Source organism: Fusarium redolens (genome assembly GCF_020744475.1).
Source record: "Fusarium redolens strain MPI-CAGE-AT-0023 chromosome Unknown BKA55scaffold_25, whole genome shotgun sequence".
NCBI lineage: Eukaryota > Fungi > Ascomycota > Sordariomycetes > Hypocreales > Nectriaceae > Fusarium > Fusarium redolens.
In genome coordinates, this window is record NW_025763688.1 from 506,484 (window position 1) to 532,455 (window position 25,972).

Below are 25,972 nucleotides of genomic sequence, written 5' to 3' on the forward strand. Positions count from 1 at the left end.
AGGAGAAAGGCATGCCGAATCATATAAAGGGTAGAAAGCCAACAGGTAGCCACATTAATGATAACATCTAGAGGTTTCTTTACTCGAACTACCGGATTGTCAGACTTGCTATACGCGGTAAGCTAAAGAGACCGGAGGAGATTGGTAAGCAAGTCTGAGCGGTGGATCCAGAAGATAAGGTTATGAAGTTTCCTAACTAGTCCTTTCCGCCTCTATAGCTCGTGGGCCTTCGCGTCAAGGGTCTCGTTCCCTTAGATATCGTCCTCGAAGGCCTCGGAATTATGGCCAAAAAGAAGTGCTTTAACGGCGAGATTGAGGATATGGCTAAAGCAGCGCAATCGCCGAGATTTACCCTCGAAACCGAGCGCCTTCCCAATTTCTTCCATCGCCATGTCGTTATTGCTGGCGTTATTAAGTGTAAAATATCCTACCTTATGGGTTATGCCGTAGCTTCGAAGGACCTCGACCACGTAGGTGGCGATATTGTCCCCAGAATGGGGGTCGACAAGCTCAGGAAGGCCCAGCACAAGCTTTCCTGGCTGGCCAAGGGTGTTGAGAAAGTAGCAACAGAGTCCATATAAAGCGTGGCGATTATTGGACCTCTAACTATTAAACGTAATATGAAGTAACCCTAGAGCTGTTGCTAATACTCGCTTGATCTCAGCCTTGTTTTCCTCGTATACCTGAAGAATATGCCTGCGGATGGTATTATGGGTAATATGCGCTTCGGTTATATTTACAAGTGGATTGAGATATTCGAAAGCGGCGCGGAGGTATAGATCTTCACTTTATCGGAAAGAAGAGTTGCTATTGATAATCCACGAGACTACCAAACGCTGGAAGACTAGCCGGTCAAAACGGCTAATAATCTGGTTTGCAATCTGCTGCTCTCGCCTATCATAGGTATTCAACTTTATCATCTCGGCGATATTCCTCGATAGTGTCTTGTCCTTTGCTTTGCTAGGCGGCTTCCGTCTTCCGGAAAGGTCACAGACCTTGTGGTCATTCTAGAGATAAGTCTCCGCATTCTGCGTACCGCTTGAGGCCGCCGAATGAGGGTTTGGCCAGCGACTGTCAACACAGACTTTACAAACCCATTACCGCCTTATATTGTCATCGCTCTTCTCGATATCGTAGCCGAATTGCCATATCTATGACGATATAGACGCATAGCGCTGTGATTGTGTGTAGCTAGGGAAGTCTTTCTAAGGGAAGAGGTCCTACAAGTTCTTCTTATCCTCTTGGTCTGGCGGCTTGAGCACCATAGAGCTAATAATTGGGCTCTTAGCTATTCTATGCGGTATAGAATGCAGTTGCAAGAATGCACTTGCATAGAGATACTCAAATGCGGTACTATAATGCGAAATGTCCATGACCCTATGGCTGTTATATTCTGTTTAAAGATACCTTAATTTATATGTGAAAATGCCTAGTATATAGGTACTTGAGATCTCTCGACCATGACCAAGTTAGTCCACCCTGAATTACAGGGTATTTTGGGGACAAGGCTAGGAACCCCCTACCAGTCCATACCCCTGCTTCCATTTCCACCTAACCATTCCACGGAACCCTGGCGTGGATGGATGGATTATGTAACGGCCAGCTCCATGGAAGGGCACTCATACCCGCACAACCGGCTGTGCGTTTAGTATCACGTGTTTTTCGCACAACCGGTTGTGCGGATAAGGCCACGTAAGCTTCGATGGTCAAATCCGCACAACTGGGAGACCATCAGTTAATTCATCTTCCTATTATATTTATATTACTAATAAAGTAATTACCGACTTTCTGCTTTATAATTTAACTTTATCTATATAATTAGTATTTAAATAAGTAATATTAAGCTCTTAGTCCCTTCTGCTGCTGATGAATTGGCAAGATAGTGGCCTGATGATGTTCTTCCCCTAGAGGCATTATATCTATTACGAGAAGCCCTCCTTATAGATATTAATAAGTAGGCAAAGGCTTAAGGATATGCCTTTGTAACGAGGCGTATGATCTGTATGGCAAATAGAAGACTGCATATATACTTTAGCTGTGACTGCGGCGGAGGTAAATATATACCAATTCCTGATTCTAAGAGGAAGAGGAAGCGTACCACTTAATGCACAGGGTGTGAGTTCTCTGTGATAGGAAAAGAGAGCCTTTATAAGAGTGAATGGAGTCTTCGATATCGTCCTAATCCCTCCCACTCTCGTCATAATCATGAGCCTACTGTTGGAAGTGGTGTTGCACATATAACTTACCGAAAGCTCTCTAATGAAGATGTCCTTATAGTTAAAAAGCTTACTCTTGCCGGCGTTGAATAATGCTAAATTAAGACCTACTTACTGCAGAATACAGAGGCATTGTTTATTGACTTAGATCTTGTAAACTGTATCTCTCGAGCAAAGCAAGACCTTGCTAATAGATAGAGCTATATGGTTGCTTTGCTTTAATATCTCGATTTATAGGGCTTCTGGAGTTATTACCTTATTAGAAAGGACTCTTAACTGCAGTTAGTTATGTTTGCTTATCTAGAATCACTCTAATTCGCTAGGTTATACCCTGAGGTACTTATAGTTAACTATACCTATAAGACTAATAAGTATAAGATGCCCCTCCTCGACATGGTTGGTGTTGATGCCACAGGGAGCACCTTCTGTATTGCATTTGCGTATCTTAGTGGCGAGGAAGAGGAGGACTTCGCCTAGGCTCTTAGGGCGTTATGAGATTTGTATAATACTAATGATATTCCTTATCCTTTAGTTATACTAACTGATTGATGCCTTGCTTGCATGAATGCCATTGTATCCCTTCTTTGCTTTCTAGCATTAAAGGTTATGCTCTGCCTTTGGCATATTAATAGAGCAGTCCTGACCTTCTGTATAAGTGGCTTTATAAAGGGCAAGGATGATGAAGAGGGATAAGAGGTATGGAAGGAATTTTATAATAGTTGGCATATACTCGTAGCCTTAAAGTCACAGGCTATATATAACGAGAGACTGAAGGCCTTTCTGCTTTAGTATACTTATTTATATCTAAAGGAGGTAGATTACCTTCTCTTAACCTGGCTAAACCCCTATAAGGGTAAGTTCGTTAAGGCGTTTATAAATAAGTATCTATATCTAAACTAATTTATTATATCTTAAGTAGAAGGTATTTATTCCTTACTTAAATCTTATCTAAAAAGCTCTAAGGCTGACCTCTTTAAGGCTTTTCAAATCATCAAGCTAGTAATCACGAACCAGCTAACTATACTGAAATCTGCATAGGCTCTCGAATAAGCAACAAGACCTACTTAGCACGCTTAGATATTGTTAGGAGCTCTATATAGCCAAGTCCGCGGTTGGATATCTTATAAGGCATTGATTATGGTCGATCTGCAGCGAGAACAGATAGGAGAGAGTCTCCCTCGATGTACTGGGAGTTTCTTGAAGACTATGGGTATACCTTGTGCTCATGCCCTTATGCCATTGATCTAGGGAAACGAGCCCTTGTTGACGAGCTATTTCTATTTATATTAGTATCTCTAGCGATCTGGGATGCTGCTGCTGATATTTGAGCCTTGTAAGGTTGATGATTGCCGTGTAGCCTTGAAGTTATAGCCGGCATCGAGTACATGGCGAGATTCATGTGTATTTGAAGGAGTTGAAAAGGCACTACTTCCCTTAGTGCCTAGGAAGCCACAGACCTGCTCTCGATGTTATAAGTAAGGTTATAATAGAAACTCAAGGCTATGCCCCGAGAAGTATGTCGAAATAGCAGCAGAGCTTAATAACATAGAGAGAGAACGAGATCTCACTATAAAGGAGGTTATAGTTATAGATATATAAAGCAGGTCTATATCTCCTACTGCTGCTGCAGCCTTAATACTATAGATAACCCTGACCCTGACTTACTACTACCTTTAAGAGCCTGTATATCGAGTATATGCAAAGTATAAGGAATCTCGCGAGGCGTGGTTTAACTAGCAGCCCCCTGGTACCTCTCTTACTGACTGTACCTTTAGAGAAGCTGTTGGACTGCCTTTGGAGTATGATGCAGTCAGGTATCGGTGGTGCCGGAGGTCAGAGCAGATGGGGCCCTTTGTCAAGCTTTATAATAGCTTTAAACTGAGAGATTGGATGTTGGAGGAGATGCGTAGCTGGCTTGATGATAATGACAGATCTAATGATGATGCCGATTAACTGGAAATGCAGCTTTTGGGAGTAGAAGGCCCTAGCTACGCATCCCGGCAAGGACCTGCAAGTTATATATTATTACGGCTGCGGCAGGGAGGCGATCTGATTCTCCCGGCGAGATAACCAAGCAGTCAGGCAGCCTGATGCCAAATGAGATACAGAGGGACAACAGTCAATTAGGAGATATATATAGATAGAGCGAATTTTAATGAATTTAATAATATAATTATTATTACTTAATAGTAGCTCTTTGCGATTAAAGTGCCTCTTTTTATTTCATAGTATTTATAATAATTAAGAGTTAGTAAAGTCAGAGCGCGCGAAATCGTCAATCCTTGTAAATTAATTATCCCGGTTGGAATACCTATACTTATAACTAGCTACTTGCGCCTAAGCAGGATAATATATATATTATTAAATTAAGAAAAAAAAGCTAAATTAATTAATATATATCTCAATACCTTAATCTGCTAGATTCTAATATTGTTGGCAAGTAAGAAGATGGTATAGGGTTGGATATAGAGAATTAAATCGTATATATATAAGTAGATAGATTAAGTAAAGGAATTATATATTTCTCTTTAAGCAGATTATAACCTTAATAGAGTAGATAACATTAATATAGCAAGAGATTTAAACTGGCATATATGCCACTAAATATATATAAGAAAGTAACCCTAAATATCCTTAATTCCCCCTACTGTCTGCCTGTCTAAGTCTACATAATATGCCCCTGTGGATTAACCGAATTAATATATATGCCATTCTGCTAGGCCACCTGCAAAGTCGGTGCATGTATAGTTATTCCAACTGCAGGCGTAGGCCACATTATAGTAGGGATTAGAGGCCCTGCTTAATATGCTGTATCTTGCCGTTATAGCGTTTGAGCTATCCAGAAAGGCATAGCATCAGGGACCGGTCGAGCTAACCGTTAGTTGACTGCATTGTGAAGCTGGCCGGCATGCTAGTTTCCCTTAATGCTATATCCCTGGTTCTATGTCGCCATAGTTGCTAGAGCCCTAGTAGGAATAAAGCTGGTGTTGTATGCCATATATAGCTATGCTGGCGTCAGGAGACTTACATTTGTATTGGCTCCTGGGGGAGCGTTCTGGGCTATCTAACTATTGGTGTTAAACACGTTGTGCACTGGCTGTTGCACTCCTAGATTCTCTTGGCCATAAAGAACAAGACTGGGGATAGGGGGGAAGAAGCCAGCTGCCTTATATACCCTTTAGCTAGTCCTTAAGTTATTTGCAGTAAGGGCAGGCTGTAGGATGAATTGGTTGTTTTGGTTTAAAGGAATAGTATAAGGAATAGTTCGAGTGTTATCCTTAAAGATCTTAAAGTTGTTATTGTTGTTGTTATTAGGAGCCATTATTAAAGAGATAGAAACTGTATAAGCTTAAAGACTTGTAAGTTATTGGATTATTTGATATCTTGAAGGAAGACGAAGTATTAAGGAGGGAAGATAAAGAATTTAGCTCTTAATTTATATGTTTATCTACTGATTAAATTACTGCTATATTGAACGCTTCCTATACGGATCAAGAGTGATAGAAGAATTATCTATACAGTATAACTGAAGGCATGATAACAGATATCCTGTATACAGCATCTCCCTTCATTGATTCGAGTCGAGAAGAAGAGGTTATGTACCGTTAAGTTGATTATACTGCTGTTATAGCAGAGAGGCCTTCTATATATCAGTATTAATAATCCCTCTAATATAAGGAGACTCTCTTCTTATCTGTAATATTATAAATAGCTAACTATTCTTGAGCTGACCGTTCTTGTGTGATGTTGTGAGATGGAAGGTTGCGCTACCTCTGGGTTATTTGCGGCGGATTGAGGCCAAATGGCATATCAATGGCATGAGATATGAAGTGATAAGCAGTCATGAAGATGAAAAATACCTCTGATGGGCTATTTCGATTGAAAATGGTGTTGTTGTTGAATAACGGTTGTGCATTTAATCTAAAGTCAGCTATTCAGCCTTATCCGCATAACCGGTTGTGCGAAAAACACGTGATACTAAACGCACAGCCGGTTGTGCGGGTATGAGTGCCCCTCCATGGAATGGTGGAATGGATGGAAATGGATGCACGGACCATCCATTTCCACGCCGTGGATACGTGGACGGTGGACGTGGAATGGATCGGCAGCCTGCTGGACTCGCTGCTTTCCATCAATTAAGCACGCCAACATCATCAAAACCAGAGCCAGATCTATGCATTACTTTGTTCTGGTTGATATATCTCTTTATTGTGTGTGTATATTTATCCCTCTGCATGATCACTGCTATTTCAACAACCTCAACATTATACAGACTTAGCTAAAAAGAAATTAAATTCAATTATAAATAACTTACTTTCAATCTTTCTTTTACATCCTCTCTAAGATGAATAGAGTAAATAGTAGAAGATACTGATATGACACTAATGTGATTATAACCTATGACTGTACGACTGGGGCGATACAGCGAAGGTAACCACAACAACGGCTTGTTATCCAATTTTAACCATCCACCATCAATACTATATCCGTATGCCCCGGGGACCAGTGTGACGAATTGTTCCTGATTTCCTAGGCTCCTTATTTGCTGTCTATCACGATTTTGATCATGTGAGTCTCTGACTTTACCGAAAATAGAGTCTATGTGGAATAACCCCACACCGGTGGACACGGTGGAGTCGTCGAGGAAGAAAATGTGTTTGTCGTTGCCATATACCTTAGCAGAACAAATGTCTACTCTCCAATCCCATATAACCGATTTTCCGTCCCAGGAAGACTTGTATATAGCCAACCTTCCACTGTTAGAGAGATGGAGGCTTCCGAAATTCCCACCAAAACCATGGGAAGTCGGTATATCAACTCGAAAGAGCTGTTCGCCAGTCTCGACGTTGTATAGGAGGAACGTGCCATCGGGAACTTTGGAGTCCAACCAGTCTAGGCGCCATAGAACTCCTAATCGGCTGTTGGTAAAGGCTATTGCAACAGCTTCCAGTAGGTCACCAAGTCTACCATCATAATGTTCAAAGGATCTCTTATGTTTCCCTGTCATGACATCCCATGCAGAAACGATGCCCTTGGTTTCCTCCATAGCCACCCAGTAACCATCATTACCGTTCCCGTCAGAAATCGCCATTTGTTTCCAGAGGGTACGGGGTACCGACAGTTGTCGACAGTGAGTAGTGGCAAGATCCCATGCAAAGATTGATGAAGCGCCATGGAATGCCAAATGCCGACCCTTAGGTGAAAATGCTTTAATCTCGACGCTTCCATGAAGTGCATGAAACTTATCACCAATGTCCAACGATGTTAAGATTTTGCTTGTTATTGCGTCCCATATCTCAATCTTCATACCGAGCTTGTAAGCTATCAACCGCCCATCATCAGAGATCTGAAATCCTTCTCGAGACTTTTGACCAGAACGAGGGTTACCAGCGAAAAGGGCAGGAACGTCTATGACCCAAATCTCTTGCCGATTACAGACGGCAATTTTTTTATCATCAAAAGAAACAGCGATCTTTTCCAGAGTCGGCCCAGTTGGCACTTTAAGCTCTCTCAGTAGAGTTCGCTGAGCGCGATCATACAGGAAAAGCCGATTACGACCTCCTATAGCTACCCACGACTCGGAGTGCGAGAAGGCTAGGCAGTGAACGACATGTTCGAAGTGACCCCACTCTTCATACTTTTGCTCGAAAACGTGCCATACATGGACAGTCTTTTCGTCAGAGCGAAACAGGAGCGAGTGCGTATTGGGAACGAATTCTACCATTATGCTTTCCATCTTGGGATGATCGTTCTTGTATTGCGTACCCGTATGTAGATCCAGGACCTGAATAGCAGGTGACTTATATACAGGTGCGAACGCAATCAAGGCACAATCTGATGAGAAGGACATCAAACAATCGCCTTCATGGTCCAGTTCAAGTGGCCATACTCGATATATGCCTGCTTTGAGATCATAGAGCTCCAGCTCTTCTTGAAATAATACTGCAAGCCATTGACTGTCGGGAGAAATCTCCATGCTTTGAACTTTGCGATTGCCAAGCTCCCTAGTCCAAATGGTCCTGTTCAAGCTCAAGTCACGAGCTTCAAGTACAGCTTCATTCGTCTCATCCGAATGTTGCGTAGTAATAGCGGCCAGCCACTTCCCGCATGGTGACGGTGTTGGCCATGCTGTATTCTCGTGCTTTCTTATTTCCGGGACAGGATCTTCGCTGACTTGCCATATGATCGATTGTTCATCGAATGTAGCTACAACGAGTACATGACTAGTAGACGAGAACTTCGTAGTGGCAATTCCAAAAGATTCCTCTGGAAAATCGAAAAATCCCAAGAATGGGCTCCAATTGTCATCTATCTCAGGGACTTTGGTAAAGATATCTGGTGTGTATGTTTCGAATCGGTGGCGGAGGAGGCTGTCCTTTGGGCTGAAAAGTAGACCAGACGCATATGTCTGTAGTGGGTAGTCCTTAATCACGGGGCTGAACAAGTAGAAGAATCCGAGGGCATCCTCAGTCAGGGCTATATGGTCTGGTTGAAGATTGGCTGGCTATTCAACAGTCATCAGAGTCAGTTTAATAACGTCCATTGGGACAATAAACATACCGCTGGTAGCCTCTTGAGAAGAAGTAGACCTTTCGCTGTCACTGATAGGTTTTGGCAGAGACTAAGTGCTTCCACCCAGAATAAGAATTTCTCAGCAATGAAATTATATGCAATCTCAATGCCGGGGAATTCACTTTCTTTCACATCGTTGGTAAGGAGTTGGTACGATTCTTGTAAATGATCGACCTAGAAAACACATGCATACTTTAGATCATCTAAAGGATCCGGTTTAGGGCAATTATTGAAAGCTTCACCTAGTGATACTCCAGGATAGACCAAACGGTACATATCCTTATGAAGCCTTTTTAGGATGATGATGCACCTTTCAAAGAGGTTGTAATGATGTTGCGCAAGGCCAGACTGGAAAAGTCGTATGGTTGACTCTGACTCTGTGAGAAGAAAGTCTTTAGCGGACTGGTGGATGAGGACGACCGTTTTCTCTTTTGTCGTCAGAAAAGAGCCACACTCGGCTACAACATCTGGAAGCGTTTCCTCATCCAACTCCAAGTCCCCCATAGCTATTAGCTCAGAAAAGGTGATAGGGCGAAAAACAGTTGATGCAATGGCAAGAAGTCTGATATAGAGCTCAGAGCTATCAGACATGCCGATTTGGTCCATCATTCGGGCGTAAAGCTGGTTGAGGCCTTTGGGGAATCGCCGCAAGTTATTGCTCATCTCCCAAGGCCGGCATCTTTCTAACTGTTGACATACCAAGGCCACCCATAGAAAGGTACCATGGGCGTGCTCCGACAGGTAATCATAGATTTGTCGCGCCACTTTGTCTTTGAGCTTCTTGATGTCGGTTAATTGGCGAACTCGGTAGCTGATGTAAATGTCTACGGCTTTAGAAACAGACAGCTCATAGAGCTCTAGAGAGACTGCGAGTTTTGATGTAGATGGTTCTAAAAGCTCCTCGATTTCGCAGCGGTTGCGGCTGCTCACAATCCACTTCGCATGAGAGTATGTGCTAGATATCAATGCAAGGAGCAAGGGAAGGTTTTCGATGCACTCGTCCAGTGCATCAACAACCAAATATATCTCCCCGGTGACTGGATCAGCCAAGATTTTGCGAAAAACGTCTTCCAGTGTAACCCTAGAGTTCCAATGGGTCATATCATACCCGTGCTTGTCTTGCAAATGAGAAAGGAGGGGTGGTTGTTGAGTGACCAATAGGTAGATCAACCCTTGTAGTATCGATGTATAGTTGTTAAGACCAGAGTTTGTGGCTTGGCAAAAGAAATATGATAGCGAGATGTGATTCTTTGGGCTTTCAAGTCTTGTGGAAGGTTGTAGCTCGTTGATTATACCTGACAGGAGCATCGTCTTCCCTTTGCCAGGGTCTCCTCTGATCCACAAGAGCCGGCAGTGCTGGTTATCGCGCCATGAGAGGAACTCGGGGTTCTCCAGTATCCATACATACGAATCCTTTAGTAGACCACCATTTGTCTGCTCAATCCGGACTTTGTCCTCGCGAGGATCAGTGGAGCGAAGTGCCTCCACGTATTTATTGGTTTTATCTTGATCAGACTTGTCGTGGTAGTGGTTCGTTGTATTATAGCTATTGCCGACATGCACTCTGGAAGAGCCACGTGCTGTCAAAGACTGCACGGAGGTGGAAGAGTTCTCCATTGGGTTATGGGTAGCTGATGATTATGACCACGCGGTTAAGAGGGATATAAAAGAATGATGACAGATTGAAATTGCGGCTGAACATCAGAAAGAGGGGGAGCAAAGGGGAAAGAAGGGTACATCCAATCATAAGAAAGCGCTCTGAGGCCACATGACCTTGGACTAACACCAACAAGGCTTGGAGCCTCGGACTCTCAATACCTGACACAGACCTGAAATAACGCACCTACATCAGCATTTCCAACGCCACCTGCACCAGATTTTGCTCAAAAAATGAGTGCGGTAGATGTTCAGACGCCGAAAAGTTCCCGAGACCTTGTCAAACTCAAGCGGTCACTTATGGCTGTTGATCCAGCATTTGGTCAGTCTGCAGCGCGTTTGTTGTTTCGGAAGGTTGGAAAGGCACTTGACGATAATATCGTCAAATTGACAGCTGCAGAAGTTCAAACTGACCATCAGACTTATGCTTTAGAAAAGGCAAGACCTCAAAAACGACGTAGAGTTATTCCTGATCCGAACAAGGACTTCGTTGAGTTGCATGAGGTCCAGACAGAGAAGGCAAGGTTGGCTGCAGAGGGTGGTGGAGAAAGCGATATTCATTCGGACCTGGAAGGTTCAACATTGAGCGATTCGGGGTCAGAAAAATCTAGCGAAGCAGAGGATTGTATTGAGGTGAGAAATCCTGACTTTGAAAGCACGTAGATTAATACCGGGTTGGCAATTCTTGTATTTACTAGGACCGTAGGAAGAATGAGATGCGATTTTTGGAGTGGCGTGTTGTGGGGGTGGTGCGTTGTTGGGTGAGTTGACTTAAGCTAAAGCTATAAAAGCTAAATCTGTTAACTCTACGACCCCGTTTTAGTGAACGATTTAAGTTAAATTGCCTGCGAATAATACATAGGGCCGACAAAGCATGAGCACCAGCACCAGCAGTTACTCGACAAGAGTTGGCGGCCAGGTACCATAACGGAGGAGCCGAGGAGAACACGATTGAGAGTAGTCAGACCAACTTTATTAAAGCAGATACACAACCAATGTTAGTGCTACGACCCCGAGGCCGAAGAAAAGCAAGAAAGACAGACAATAGCTCCCAGCAATAGGAAGGTTGAGAAGATGCCATTGACGTGGCTTCCAATACGGACAGAAAGTAAAAGTTCACAATGGATAAACGACAGAGTACTGCTGAGATATGAAATTAGTTGCTATCATAACTCCATCCTTCGTTATACTTTTCAAGATCTGGAGATAAAACCCAGGAAGCCCGGAAACACCTCTAAAGACTGTATTCACCTCCACGACTTATGTTTGCCTGAATGGGACAAGACGTTAGTGAACAGACTTCGAGACTTGTAGATATCACTAGCAATTCAATCTCAAGGCAAAGTCCTAGATGAAGCCAGTTTGTAAAACGTAACATCTCATGCCACACGGTATTAAGAAGTATACCCAACAGACACCGATGCTCATCCAATAATACAAATCCTCCGGGGTATCTCACTCTACCTTCTGCAGTACACCACTCATGGCGAATCCCTGATAGGTTCGTTATCCGATTTCATATTCTTGTTCACAACGAGCGGGAACGGGCTCAACACGGCCGAGATGTCACCCCACCACTTCTCGCCAAACCGCTTGTACCAATCCACCGTAAGCTTCAGGCCCTTCTCAAAGCTCGTCTGTTGCGTCCAGCCCAGCTGCTTCAGTTTCGTAGCATCGACGGCGTATCTGTGGTCGTTAAAGGGGCGGTCGTGGGTATACTTGACCCACTTCTTGAACTCGGCCGTGTTCTGGTCGTCGATGCCTATCTCGGCGAGGAGCTTAAGGCAGAGCGTGATGTTGGAGATTTCGTCGCAGGAGCCGACGTTGTATATATGGCCCATCTCGCCCTTGTGCAGGATGGTGTCGAAGGCGTCGGCGGCGTCTCCTGCAAAGAGGTAGCGGCGGGTTGGGCTGCCGTCTCCGTGAAGGACCACGGGCTGGCCTCGGTGAAGCAGCAAGGAAAACTTGGGGATGATCTCTGTAGAGGAGGAAGAATTCGAGTCAGCTTGACACCCTTCTGTAATCGACAAGAGGTACTTACTTTCGGGGAACTGGTGTGGTCCGTAGATGTTATTACTCCGAACGACAATAACAGGAAGCTTGAAGCTCCTCTGGTAGGAATTCACGAGCATCTCGGCAGCGGCCTTGCTAGCAGCATAGGGGTTAGTGGGCGCAAGGATACTGGCCTCGAGCAGATCATCGTCATCATCGTTCACCGCCCCATAGACCTCATCAGTGGAGACGTGGATCAGGCGCTTGATACCAACCTTCCTGGAGCTCTCCAACAGGACATGAGTTCCATAGACATTGGTGTGGGTGAAGCTATATGAGTTGCCAAAGCTCAGGTCGACGTGGGATTGAGCGGCAAAGTGGAAGATGGTGTCAATGTTGTATCGCTCGAGGCAGTCGACGACCTCGACCGGATTAGTGATGTCACCCTGATAGAAGCTAAAGTTGCGCTTCTCGTTAAGGGCCCGGGTGTTATTAAGGGAGGCGCAGTAGTCAAGCTTATCGAAGGAGACGATATTGTATGCGTCGGGATACGTGAGAGTAAGATGTCGGACCAGCCAGGAAGCACTGTTTGCATTTGCATTAGCATCAGAATTCCAGCTTGGACTTGTGCCTACATGAAGCCTGCTCCACCGGTGACCATGATGTTCTTGACATCTGGATGTGGCTCAAACTTCGTGCTGCCCGTCAAGATGGGCGCATCTTGCCATATGTCGGCGTCTTGGAGAAAGTTGTACCGCATGTCGAGTTCTGTGGATGCTAAATGAAAATGTTAGCCACTTGGCTCAGATCCTATCGTTGTGTATTGACTCACGATGCGACCGTTGAAGGTATTCCCTGGTAATGGATAACTCGAGACGAAACCTTTGTTGAGCCCGAAGCAGAGACAAGAAAAAAAGAACAATCAAGGAGAGCTAGCAGGGGATTCAATACTAGCTTGGATAGAAGCTTGAGGCCAGACGGGAAGAGAATCATGGCAGACTCGACCCATGAAACTTTAGCAAATACTTAAAACTGCAGAGTACCTCCTGCTTAGTGGGCTGGCTGCGATTAGCGGTTCTTGGTGGGTCTATTGATTCACCTATTGATCACCCCTACGTTAGTTTCAACCACTTTCTAATAAAAGAATAAACTCCCGTGTGCGACGTATCGAAAGACGGGGGTGTTTCCTGAAGACCGTCGCCGATTGGAGGGGACAAGTAGGGGCGTGGCAATTGATGGCGGGGGTGGTGAACCAAGTGGTGGCTTGTTCTAAAGCTGCGGCTAAGAACAAGGAAAAGGTCTCCCGAACTCTGCTCTGGATCTGCTTCAGCTCGAACAGTCTGCTTCCCGTCATCGCCACTTGACAATAGCTCTCCGATTTTGGATAGCAACTCTCTCGCTCACTCACTCAATTGTCTGTATCCAACACCTACACCTCACCATGTCTTCTACCAACAACCGCTTCCTCATCTGGGGAGGCAAGGGCTGGGTCGCCGGCCACCTCAAGGACCTCCTCGAGAAGCAACGCAAGGAAGTCTTCACCACCTCTGTCCGCATGGAAGACACCGCCGGCGTCGCCCAGGAGCTTGAGAAGATCAAGCCCACCCACGTCCTGAACGCTGCCGGCTGCACCGGTCGACCCAACGTCGACTGGTGCGAGGATAATAAGGCGCAGACGGTCCGCTCCAACGTGATCGGCACTCTGACGCTCGCGGATCAGTGTGCACAACGAGGTATTCATTGCACCATCTTTGCGACCGGGTGCATCTACCAGTATAACGAGGCTCATCCCATAGGCGGCCCTGGCTTCAAGGAGGAGGATGCTCCTAACTTTACTAGAAGCTTCTACTCCATGACCAAGGGCCATGTTGAGCCTGCAAGTATCCCTGATCTATATCAAGATGGCACGACAATTGTCTGACCTAGCTTCACAGATCCTGGCATGCTACGACGGCATCCTCATCCTCCGTTTCCGCATGCCCGTCAGCGACGACCTCCACCCCCGTAACTTTGTCACCAAGATCGTCAAGTACGACCGCGTCGTCGATATCCCCAACAGCAACAGCATCCTCCACGATCTCCTCCCCTCGTCCATCCTGCTCGCCGAGCACCGCGAGACGGGCGTCTACAACTTCACCAACCCGGGCGCCATCTCGCACAATGAGGTGCTCAGCCTGTTCAAAGAGATTGTCCGCCCGGACTACACGTGGAAGAACTTTAGCCTCGAGGAACAGTCCAAGGTCATCAAAGCCGGGCGGAGCAACTGCAAGCTCGACACTACCAAGCTGGTGAACAAGCTTAAGGAGTATGAGTATGAGGTGCCTGAGGTTCATGATGCTTACAGGCAGTGCTTTGAGAGGATGAAGGCTGCTGGTATTCAATAACGAACAACAGTTGTCTCGTATTGACATAGTATTTTTTTCTCGGATATCCCAAAATAGTTCAAATCAGTAGAATAATATTAACCCATCACATGCCAATCACATGAATTAATGGCCCCACGTCATAAGGGGGGGTTGGCGTGTTCAGTGGCGAAAATTGGGTTTATTTACAGTGCAACTCCCCGCCAAGGTGCTTGAAGGGGTACGTTCGTATTAGTCCAATAAAAAGGCATTGAAAATCAAGGTACCTCAAATTTAGTATAGCACCCACCAAAGAACCAGTGTTCTGCAAATTAATCCACTTTTTGCAACTTAACCCCCCGTTCCCTAACCTGGAGGTACGACAGGCAGGGATGGGCGAATTAGAGCCCCCCTTAGTATAGGTGATAGTCTCACTTCTCGTTGACAAGATAACAATCTTGAAAATAATTGCAATTAAACTCCTGTATACCCTATTTACCAGGACTCTTTACAAGCGCCCGGCACATAATCCGCAAAATCCATCTTCAAGATCATCCTCGCCTCGGGGCAATACGTGTAGATATGATCCCTCTTCTGCTTGGTACCCCAGACTGTACCATGCATCTGGTTCGCGCCGCCGATGTGATACCCCATCGGCTCATAACATTGATCCCGCCAGTCATCAAGCCCCATTACCCACTCCCCCGGGCGCCCCGGCTCCGAGATCTTCTTGAGCATGCTCTCGTACACGCACTCTTCCTCATCGTCATACTCGCCGTCGCATTCCGGCGGCGGGACAATCTCGCCGATGCCCCTGTGCGTCTCGCCCGAGAAGGTCGTCGACACGGAACCGTTGGCGACGAGGCCAGTGTTGTGGTCGCCCAGGCGTTCAGAGAGCCAGACGTCTTCGGGCTGGGTACCGTCGATGCGGCGCTGGTTGCGGAGGACGTCGATGATGCTGCTCACGCGACGGAGTGAAAGTCCGCCGTTTCCGCCCCAGCGTCCTGAGGGGTTCCAGGGTGCACCGACCCAGTCGTAGTTGAGATAGTCGTCCACGATGTGCTTGCTGTTAGCGCAGATTATCGAGTCTGTCTGGAAGACGAGCAGGAACTCCGCAGGCTGCAGCACCGTTTCGTAGAGCCAGAGGGTCGTCAAGAAGCGGCTGATCATCTCCTGGCCGGCGGTGCTCATGTTAGAGGGGATATACGTCAAGTCAAGCTTGCCCGCCTTGACCTGCTCACGGATGGCGGCAGATTGGTTTACCCAAGCCACAGACTCGTCGGAGCCCATGAAGCGAAAGCGCCAGTCGGGCGGCATCGCGTACATGAACTGGAGCATCAGGGGGGCTATGATGGGCTGCGGCCGGTTCTCGATGAGGAGAGCGACCTTGGACTCGTTGTAGATGGTCTCATTGGCGTATGTGAGTTTGATCTTCGGAAGCGTCGGTTGCGGGAGAGAAGCTGCTGTTACGAAGACGAGGATTCTGTTCGGCCATGATCAGTTTCTGCCATGTTCTTGTTTCTCTAGCTCATGGGCTCACCCAACAAATGTTGCTATTGCGACTGGAATCCGAAGAGCTCTGGGCGATAGCCACGCGACGAGTCGGTGCGGAGCGGCGAACATGGTGCCCGGTGATAAAAGAGCTACAGGAAAAACAAGAAACAATTAACAGCAGGATTTAAGAGAAAAAAGATGAGTGACTGGAAAGTAAGACAATGGGAAAGAAATAAAGGTAGTAATGCTCAGTCAGCTAACTCGATTGCTTGACACAAGATCAATTTGCATGATCCCCCATGCTTAAAGTCAAAAGCAGGTTTGAAGAGCGAGCAAGCTCGGCAAAGAGACACAAGAGACAGGATCCAGGAGACAGAGGCTCCATCATCCACTGAAGGGGGTGGCGGTTTTCAACATGTAGATGAATACCTCCTTCACAGTATGGCGTGTGCGTTCTTGAGAACGGTCGGACGTTAAAGCCCAGCACGAGAGTCAGCAAGGCTTGCAGGCGACCGTAACTTTCTGCTAGCACGATTAACCGCTTCATAGGCTATCGCTTTCAGCACTGGCCTTGATGTGGGAATATGGCGGCGCCATCGAGGGCTGCTCAAGAAAGTAGGGGAGTTGGGGTGGGAGGGGTTAATTGTAGCGCCGAATAAGGCCCACGACCCTTAAGTGGCCACCTCTCAACAGCATGAAAATGCCGAATAACGTGTATGATAAGCGAATATCGCACCTCCAAATCCCATACAAAATAGCGTTTTCGCCCCCTCTTGCAAAAACCATTAACTTTAATTAAAACTTAATAAGATATTATATATATATATTACTTTAATATAGTAATAGTTTTATTTTTCTAGCATTTTATATACTTTTATTTAAGCAGTTATTTTTTATTATTATTTAATATATATAATAAGCAAGTAGGCCAGAAATCTTACCCTTTAAAAGATAAACTATTATAAAAATATAATAAACTATTTAATTAATTAAACCTACTTATTATTCTCTTCCCTAGATATCTTAGTTACTACCTAATAGGTTCTTGCATTATGCCCAGTCTTGCCGTATATTCTATAATGCCTTTCCCTTAGTTACACCAAACTTCCCTAACTACTACTTCTCGACGATTTGGCCACTACTGTTATAATCCTTGCGGTTACGTTACGTAAAACCTATAAATTTCCCCTAATTAATTAATAACTTATGCTTTTTCCTTATCTTTATTATAAGCCGCTTAATAGGACTTATAATTAGATTTATAATTTATATATAAGTACTGACTTATTATAGTAAGTTATTATAAGTATATAAAACATATTTATTAGCACTTTTATAGATTCTAGCTTACTAGCTATTAATATAACTTTTTTATATTAATTAAGCCTAATATATATTAAACTTATTATTAAGAAATATACCATCCACAACCCCTCTTTCGGCATAACCCCTCTTTCGGCAAGCAAAATAAAAAAAGCTTCACCAAAACTCATCAACTTCACTTACACAAATATTGGCCAAAATAAATAGCTACTTGGAGGACAATGCCTTTGCTGATTATAGAAATGATTGGAGTTAACGATTGTAGCCCTCTAAGGCTGTGCGGGGTACGCGATGTATGCATACCGTGATATGGAAATAGTGTTAATTCGATCATCAAGTTCTTCACCGCTCTTTTCTGTGTTTTTTGGCCTTTATCTGCGACAACATATGAAAATGCCTAGGTCAAGACTTCGATGGAAATACACAGAGGAAGATATGGCAGAGGCCATATTGGATGTTACTGATAATGGTTTTTCACCTCCTCAAGCCGCTCAGAGACGGGGAGTGCCTCGGAGCACTCTAATCGACAGACTTAACGGCCGCGGGGCCGTGAAAGAGCAGGTCCACCCTTATCGACGCTTGTCCAAGAGCCAAGAGGATAGGCTCGCTTTCTGGATACTCCGTCAGGAGTCTTTGGGCTATGCTCCGTCCCACAGTCAGATCCGCGCTTGCGTCATGGGCCTGCTGAGACAGCAGGGCGAACATCCCGACTTAGGACGCAACTGGGTGAACAAGTTTATCAATCGCCGTGCAGACCTAAAGACCAAGATGGGCAGACGTCAAGAAGCCAAGAGGTTCGACTCTTTCACACCTAGAGCGGTTCATTGGTACTTTGATATCAGGGAGGGCCAATATGGTTGGATCAAGCCTGAAAACACCGTCAACGTTGATGAGGGGGGTATTATGACTGGTTTCGGCAAGCATTCACCTCTATTCCCTGTCAATGCTTGAGTTTTGGCCGACTAACCCTCTGGGTTCAGGTCTAGATAGCCTGGTCGTTGGAAGCGCGGACCCGAAGCGCAAGGCGTTTCTCAAGGGACCACAAACTCGGAATTGGACTTCATTCATCGAAGCTATCACCGCTGACGGCCGCGCTTTAGTTCCTGGCATAATATTCAAGGGGAAACAACTCCAGAAACAGTGGTTTCTTGATGAGTTCAAGCAGATAGCAGACTGGTATTATATAACATCGCCCAACGGGTGGACTGATGACCACATAGGCATTGAATGGCTTGAAAGAGTTTATCTGCCCCAGACTACGCCTGCCGACGACTCTGATGCGAGACTGATCATTTTAGATGGTCATGGAAGCCATGCAACAGTATGTTCACTATTTTCCCCACCTCAAGATCAGTGCTGAGTGATGGAAGGATGAATGGATGGCCACGTGCTTTTTGAACAACGTTTATTGCTGCTATCTACCAGCACACTGCTCTCATGGACTCCAGCCACTGGACAATGGAGTATTTAATGCGTCGAAGGCTGCATATCGACGAGAGTTGGAAAAGTTCGCTTCGTTGACTGATTCCGCTCCAATGGACAAGGTCAATTTCATCAGGGCCTACGCCAAGGCTCGCCGAGTTGGAATGACCAAGAAGAACATACTGTCTGGCTGGAGGGTCACTGGGAACTGGCCAATTTCACGTGCGAAAGCGTTACGGCACCCTGAAATCCAACAAGATGGGCCAAACGGCAACCCAAGAGTGACTCCTGAACCCAGGCCTTATCTTGGCTCGGACGATACGCCACAGACGAGCCGTCAAATTCGTGACCTTGGGTTGAACAAAACACCAAAGACGCGGAGACGGTATAACGTGATAGCCAAGGGCTTTGAAGCTCAACAGCAGACAGTAGCGGCGCATACGCAGAGGATTGCCAGCCTAGAGGAAGAATTGGCTCGGCTGAAAAGAGGGAAGAAGAGGAAGGCGGTGCCGAATCCTAACAAACGTTTTATGACTCTTGGAGAGACTCTAGCTAGTAAAGAGTGCATACCAGAAGGGGCGACTCGTTATATGCCTGTTGGGGTGGAATTTGTCTCTTCAAGCGAGCAAGAGTCAGAATCGGAGGCTGGTTCTGTCATCGAAGTCAGAGAGGAAAACATACCCCACCAACCACCCAGGCGGTCGCGGCGGGTGGCGAAAAAAACCAGAGTACAATAGATAAACCCTATTTATGATTTATGAAACGAAAAATTTCACGGATTTCTATCAATTCGGTCAAGTTCTGTGTAAGTGAAGTTGTTGATTTTTGGTGGTGGCTTTTTTATTTTGCTTGCCGAAAGAGGGGTTATGCCGAAAGAGGGGTTGTGGATGGTAATACTTTAATAATACTTAATATATGCCTTATATAATCTGCTAATAATAAACTTAATATAGCTTAATTTAATATAATTAGACCTAATTATTATATATTAATAGCTCTTATTTAGATTATATTATATAAAAATACTAAGTAATATAAATATAATAGCTATACTAATTACCCCTATTTAGTAAAATACTACTACTAATATTACCTTAACTCTAGTTAATAATAATTTACTTACTAACTAGGATATAAGAGAAAATAATAATAACTTATCTAAAAGTAGTAATAACTCTAATATTATCTAACTTTAATAGTAAATTTCTAATATAACTATTAAAATAGCAAAGCTTTACTAAATACTTACTAAAGTAGTAAACCTTTAAGCCTAGTAAGCTAATAATAACTAAAATAGACTTTAGGAAATATATAACCTTATTAATATTATTATTTATAGTAAGGATACTAGAGAAATCCTTAAGCCTAATCTGCCTAAGATATTTAATAGAACTCTAAGTAAACTCTTTATATTCCTTACTTAGTACTAAGCCTTTATATCCTACTATCTAACTTAGTTTATAGAAGAAGTAAATAAAACTAGATATATATTAGGATGCCTTAAGGGCACTACTATATTATAGTTTTAACTACTCCTTAAAGACTAGATTATTAAAGGGGACTTAAAAGCTCTTAAACCTTAAACCTATATATTATATACTAACTACTTAGCTTTTAAGAAAGCCTTATAATAGGCATTTAGAACTATTAATAAAAAAGGATAAGCTAAAAGAAAAATTAAAATACTTAAATAAACTTAAGTTATATTTAAGCTTAAAGTAAAATTCCTTTAGTTAGTATCTAAACTACCTTAAGATTAAGATATACTTATATTATTCTTCTTTAATATACTTAAAGAACTAATATAAGTTAAGTTATATAAAGAAGATAGACTTAAAACCTTAATAGACTATATTAACTAAGTAGTCTAAATTAATAACTAGTAATTTACTTAAAAAACCTAAAACTCTTAATATAATAAATAATAAGATAATAAACCTTATTATAATACTAAGTAAGGATAAAAATATAATAATAATATATCTTATAATACTAAAGTAAGACTAATAGAAATTAGAATAGTTAAATAAGATAAATTTAAACTTACTTATTAAAACTATAGTAAAAAAGGATATAAGGACTTAAAATATAAAAACCCTATTAAAACTAATTAAAAATATAAACTAATACCTAAAGGAAAGAAATATATTAATACTATAAGAAAGAATAATAAACCCTAATTAGTAATTAAAATAGTTAATATAACTAGAAAAAATAAATATAATATATTTAGCATTACTTTTACTATAACTTTAAGACTATTAAAGGTATATAACCTATTTCTTAATAAGGAAGAAACCTTTAAAAAGTATTATCCTAACTTAATACTAAAAGAATAACCTATCTTAAAATATAAAATACTAACTATAATAAGAAAAAGGGAAATTAAGGAAGAAACCCTTAAGTAGAAAAAACTTAAATATATTAAAAATAAAAAAAATCCTAAATACTAAAGAAAATAAAATAAATAGCAAAAGGGTTACTAAACTAAGTAAAGTATTTAATAAAAAGAAAACTTAAAATTAAGGATTAAATAATAAAAACTAATATTTATATAAAAAAAATAAAATAGTAAATATAATAAGGTTATAATAATAATTAGAAGAGGAAAAGAAGTTAACCTTAACTTAAATAATAAATTAAGTATTAAAGAATTTAATTAAGGTATTAACTAAGTATTAATAAAAACCTTTAAAAAATTAAAAGTACTTTTTAAGATTTAAGATAAAATAATTATATATAACCCTTACCTAATAGTAAATAATATTCCTATTAGAACTACCTTAAGGCAACCTAATAAATACTATAAAGACCTAGGCTATATTAAAGTAATTAAGGTATAAAGGGAACTTAATATTAAGAAAATTAAATATAAAGAGGATTAAATAGTTTAAAATACTAAAATTATATCTTAATATAATAAAATTAGAAACTATTTCTAAAATAATAAATACTAAAAATATATAAAACTTACTAGAAAAAGAGTAATTATAAAATAAGATAATAATATCTATATTTAAGCTTATATAAAGAAAGTAATAAAAAATCCTATAACCCTAAAAGAGCATATTTAGCTAGAAAAGGAACTATAAAGGTATTTATATTACCTAAACTATATATAGAAATTATAGGTATTATATATATAATATTACTATCTATAATACTAGTAAGATAAAGTAATAAATAATTACTTCCTAGTTTAAATTAAGGAATATTAAGAATAAACACTATATTTAATTATTAATATAATAAGATATTAAGTTATATAAAGATATAGAGGATCTTATATAGCTAGGCTAAAAGCTTATATAGAGATATATAAAAAAGCCTTAATATATATCTAAAACTCTAAGTATATTATATAATAAAGATAATAAGTATAATATAAAGTTAATATAAAAGAAGATAAAGCTATTAATAAAGGTATTATTAAAGTGTATTAAGATATAACTTAATAAGAGGAAGAACTCTTTAAAGAAGAATCCTTAAGAGATATCTTTAAATAATTTAAAAAAGAATAACTTTAATACTTACTTATAATAGCAGAAAGGGAGAAAGGAAGGCCCCTTATTAATTAAAAAGAAAAAGATATTACCTTAAATTATAAAATAGAAAAAGTAGCTTATAGGGAATACCTAGTAACTATTAATACTAATAAATACCTAAATAACCTAAACTGCATTTATAGTAAATATAATATAAATTACCTAAGTAAGTAAGGAAAAGATCTATATTATCTATAAAAAAGCAATAAATAAGTAAAAAGCTAAAAGAGCTAAAACTCTTAAAAAAAGCTCTATAAATAATAATAAAACAAAATTAAAAAACCTACCTATAACTAAAAGTATAAATTAAGGGCAAATAGCTTAGTATACTTATAGATAGTAAAGTAAATATAAATATTATTTCCCCTAATATAGTAAATAAGCTTTAAATACTATAGAGATATAAGGAAAAAAAAGAATTTATATTATTACTAATAGAGAAGGAACTAATTATAGATATAAAAATAGAAAAATTACTAGAGAGATTAATTACCTTAAGGTCTTTATAAATAGAAAAAACTAAGGAATTAACTTTAATATTATCCTAATAAATAGTTTTAACTTAATACTTAAATACCTATAGTTATAATACTATAATCCTTATATTAATTAAAGAACTAGCTAGATAAACTATAAAGATTATTTTTTAAATAATAAGTTAGATAATTTAGAAAATAATAATAAGAAATCTTAAACTTTAATTAAAGAGGATAGTAAAGTCTAGTATAAAAAATATTTATCTATTTTAAAAGGAATATAATATATATATAAAAAAGGCAGAAGAAAACATATTAGAAAAATAATAGTAATTCTTAAAGATTAATTTAGATAATTAGACTAAGATATTAAAAAAATAAAACAGATTGCCTTAAAGGAATCTAATAATTAACTTAAAAATATATTACTAAAGTATTATATCTATAAGAAACTGTTTTAGGAGGAACTAAATATTAAGTTACCTTAATATATAGATTATAATATTGAAATTATATTAAAAGATAAAAAGAATCTACAATTCTTCCCTATTTATAACCTATCTAGAAATAAGCTTAATATACTTAAAGAATAGATAAATAATATACTATAAAAAGGATATATTTAACTATTAAAACCCTTAGCTAAATACCTAGTTATATTTATACTAAAACCTAATATAAATAAACTATAACTTATAGTAGATTATAGATAACTTAATAAAATTATAGAAAAGGACTAAATACCTTTACCCCTTATTACTAAACTTAAAGACTGCCTATTTGGCAAAAAGGTATTTACGGCCCTTAACCTTAAATCTGCCTATAATCTTAGTTAAATTAAAGAAGGTAATAAATAGAAAACAGCCTTTAAAATAAAATACAAATTATTTAAATATTTAGTTATGCCTTTTAAATTAACTAATATACCTATAGTATTTTAATATATAATTATAAATATACTTTAAGAATACCTTAATATCTTTATAGTATGCTACCTAAATAATATCCTTATCTTCTCTAATATAGAAAAAGAGCATAAAAAATATATCTATAAGGTTTTAAAAGTACTATAAGATGCTAATATACTTATTAAACTAATAAAAAGTTACTTTTATTAGTTTTAAGTAACCTATTTAAGATATAAAATCTCCTATAATAAAATTAAGATAGATAGATAAAAGATTACTGCAGTTACTAAATAGAAGATTCTTATATTAATAAAAGAAATATAATCCTTCTTAGGATTTATAAACTACTACTAATAATTTATTAAAAGCTTTAGTAAAATTACTATCCCTCTTATTAAAATTACTAAGAAAGATAAATAGTTTTAATAAAATAACTAAGTATAAAAAGCTTTTAAATAACTTAAAGAAGCTATTACTAGTAAACCTATCTTAATAATATTTAACCTAAACTAGTAAGTTAAACTTAAAACTAATACTTCTAACTTTGCCTTAAGAGGATAGATAAGATAATAAGATAATAATAGTATATTATACCCTATTGCTTTCTACTCTTATAAGATATATAAAGTAAAACTTAATTACCCTATCTATAATAAAGAATTCCTAGCTATTATTAACTGCTTTAAGGAATTTAAATACTATCTTAAAGGAAGTAAATACTTAATAAAAGTATTTACTAACTATAAGAATATAGCCTATTTTATAATAATATAAAAGTTAAATTAATAATAACTGCAATATGCTAAATACCTATATAAATTCGACTTTATAATTATATATTATAAAGGCATAGATAATAGATATATAGATACTATTAGCAGATAACCTAACCTTAATATAAGAACTATTAAAACTAAAAAACAACTTTTAGAGTTTAACCTAAAAGGAAAATACTAGTTTACTTAACTAGTTAAGATAATTATAAGAATAGCTAAAACTACTACTTAAATATAAAAAAGTATAAAATTTAAAGACTAGTTAAAAAAAGTAAAAAATAAAAGACTTTATAATCTATAAGAAATAACTAATAATCTATATATATAATTTATCTTAAACAAACTTAAAGAAGAATTAATATAAGATATATATAAATACCCCCTATATGGCTATTAAGGCATTATAAAAATATTAAAAAGAATATAAGAAAATTATAATATAAAGGGAATAAAGGAAATAGTAAAAAAGGTTATTTAATAATATAACCTCTACTTAAAAATAAAAGCCTAGAGATATAAACCTTATAGATAATTATAACCACTACTAGTAGTATAATAACTTTAAGACTTAATTATAATAGACTTTATAACTAAATTACCTTTATTAAAAAAACCCTTAACTAGAACTTTTTATAATAGTATTATAGTTATTATAAATTAGCTTATAAAATTTTCCTATTACCTACCCTATAGGGAAGTAATAAATGCAGAAGAACTTTCTTATATTTTTTATTAATATATTATTAATATATATAAGTTACTTATAGAGATCCTTTTAGATAGAAGACCTATATTTATAGTAATATTTTAGTAATTACTTATAGTATAATTAGGATTAAATTACTAACTTATAATAGCATTTTAACTATAAGTTAATAGATAAACTAAATAAATAAATCAAGTACTTAAATAGTATTTATAATATTATATTAACTATAAATAGAATAATTAGGTTAAGAAACTACTAATAGCCTAACTTGCCTATAATACTATATATAATAAAAGCATAAAGCTTATACTAGCTTATACTAACTTTAGATTTATACTAAATATATATTATAATATATAATAAGAAAAATTAGTTAATCTAGCTATTATACTTAAAAGTAATAACCTTAAAAACCTATATAAAGAAATAAAAATAAAACTTAAATTTATTAGAAAATGCATAAAAAACTACTATAACCTAAAATAGTTAAAGGAACTAACCTTTTTAAAGGGAGATATAATTTACCTAGCTATAAAAAAC

The 25,972-nt window shown here is 39.2% G+C and overlaps 5 protein-coding genes across 5 annotated transcripts; 2 read left to right on the forward strand and 3 right to left on the reverse strand.

Annotated features, from left to right (window-relative positions):
• Positions 1 to 6,908: 6,908 nt before the first annotated feature.
• On the reverse strand, positions 6,909 to 10,406 carry BKA55DRAFT_697074 (uncharacterized protein; the record flags this gene model as incomplete). The annotated part of the gene is made up of 4 exons (XM_046200332.1): positions 6,909 to 6,967; positions 7,014 to 8,721; positions 8,778 to 8,910; positions 8,983 to 10,406. 4 exons carry the CDS (start codon positions 10,404 to 10,406, stop codon positions 6,909 to 6,911), a joined length of 3,324 nt encoding a protein of 1,107 aa, XP_046042651.1.
• Positions 10,407 to 10,613: 207 nt separating this feature from the next.
• BKA55DRAFT_584312 (uncharacterized protein) lies at positions 10,614 to 11,268 on the forward strand. The gene is made up of 2 exons (XM_046194303.1): positions 10,614 to 10,767; positions 10,879 to 11,268. The coding sequence occupies exons 1-2, from the start codon at positions 10,680 to 10,682 to the stop codon at positions 11,106 to 11,108; spliced, it is 318 nt and encodes a 105-aa protein (XP_046042652.1). The 5' UTR covers positions 10,614 to 10,679; the 3' UTR covers positions 11,109 to 11,268.
• A 572-nt stretch (positions 11,269 to 11,840) lies between these two features.
• BKA55DRAFT_667998 (uncharacterized protein) lies at positions 11,841 to 13,442 on the reverse strand. Its single transcript, XM_046197868.1, has 4 exons — positions 13,270 to 13,442; positions 13,073 to 13,214; positions 12,487 to 13,022; positions 11,841 to 12,423 (listed from the first exon to the last, which is right to left on the reverse strand). Exons 2-4 carry the CDS (start codon positions 13,195 to 13,197, stop codon positions 11,927 to 11,929), a joined length of 1,158 nt encoding a protein of 385 aa, XP_046042653.1. The 5' UTR covers positions 13,198 to 13,214; positions 13,270 to 13,442; the 3' UTR covers positions 11,841 to 11,926.
• A 325-nt stretch (positions 13,443 to 13,767) lies between these two features.
• On the forward strand, positions 13,768 to 14,964 carry BKA55DRAFT_743632 (uncharacterized protein). Its single transcript, XM_046201556.1, has 2 exons — positions 13,768 to 14,313; positions 14,372 to 14,964. The coding sequence occupies exons 1-2, from the start codon at positions 13,879 to 13,881 to the stop codon at positions 14,819 to 14,821; spliced, it is 885 nt and encodes a 294-aa protein (XP_046042654.1). The 5' UTR covers positions 13,768 to 13,878; the 3' UTR covers positions 14,822 to 14,964.
• A 304-nt stretch (positions 14,965 to 15,268) lies between these two features.
• BKA55DRAFT_655495 (uncharacterized protein) lies at positions 15,269 to 16,612 on the reverse strand. Its single transcript, XM_046197421.1, has 2 exons — positions 16,320 to 16,612; positions 15,269 to 16,262 (listed from the first exon to the last, which is right to left on the reverse strand). Exons 1-2 carry the CDS (start codon positions 16,400 to 16,402, stop codon positions 15,275 to 15,277), a joined length of 1,071 nt encoding a protein of 356 aa, XP_046042655.1. The 5' UTR covers positions 16,403 to 16,612; the 3' UTR covers positions 15,269 to 15,274.
• Positions 16,613 to 25,972: the final 9,360 nt, after the last annotated feature.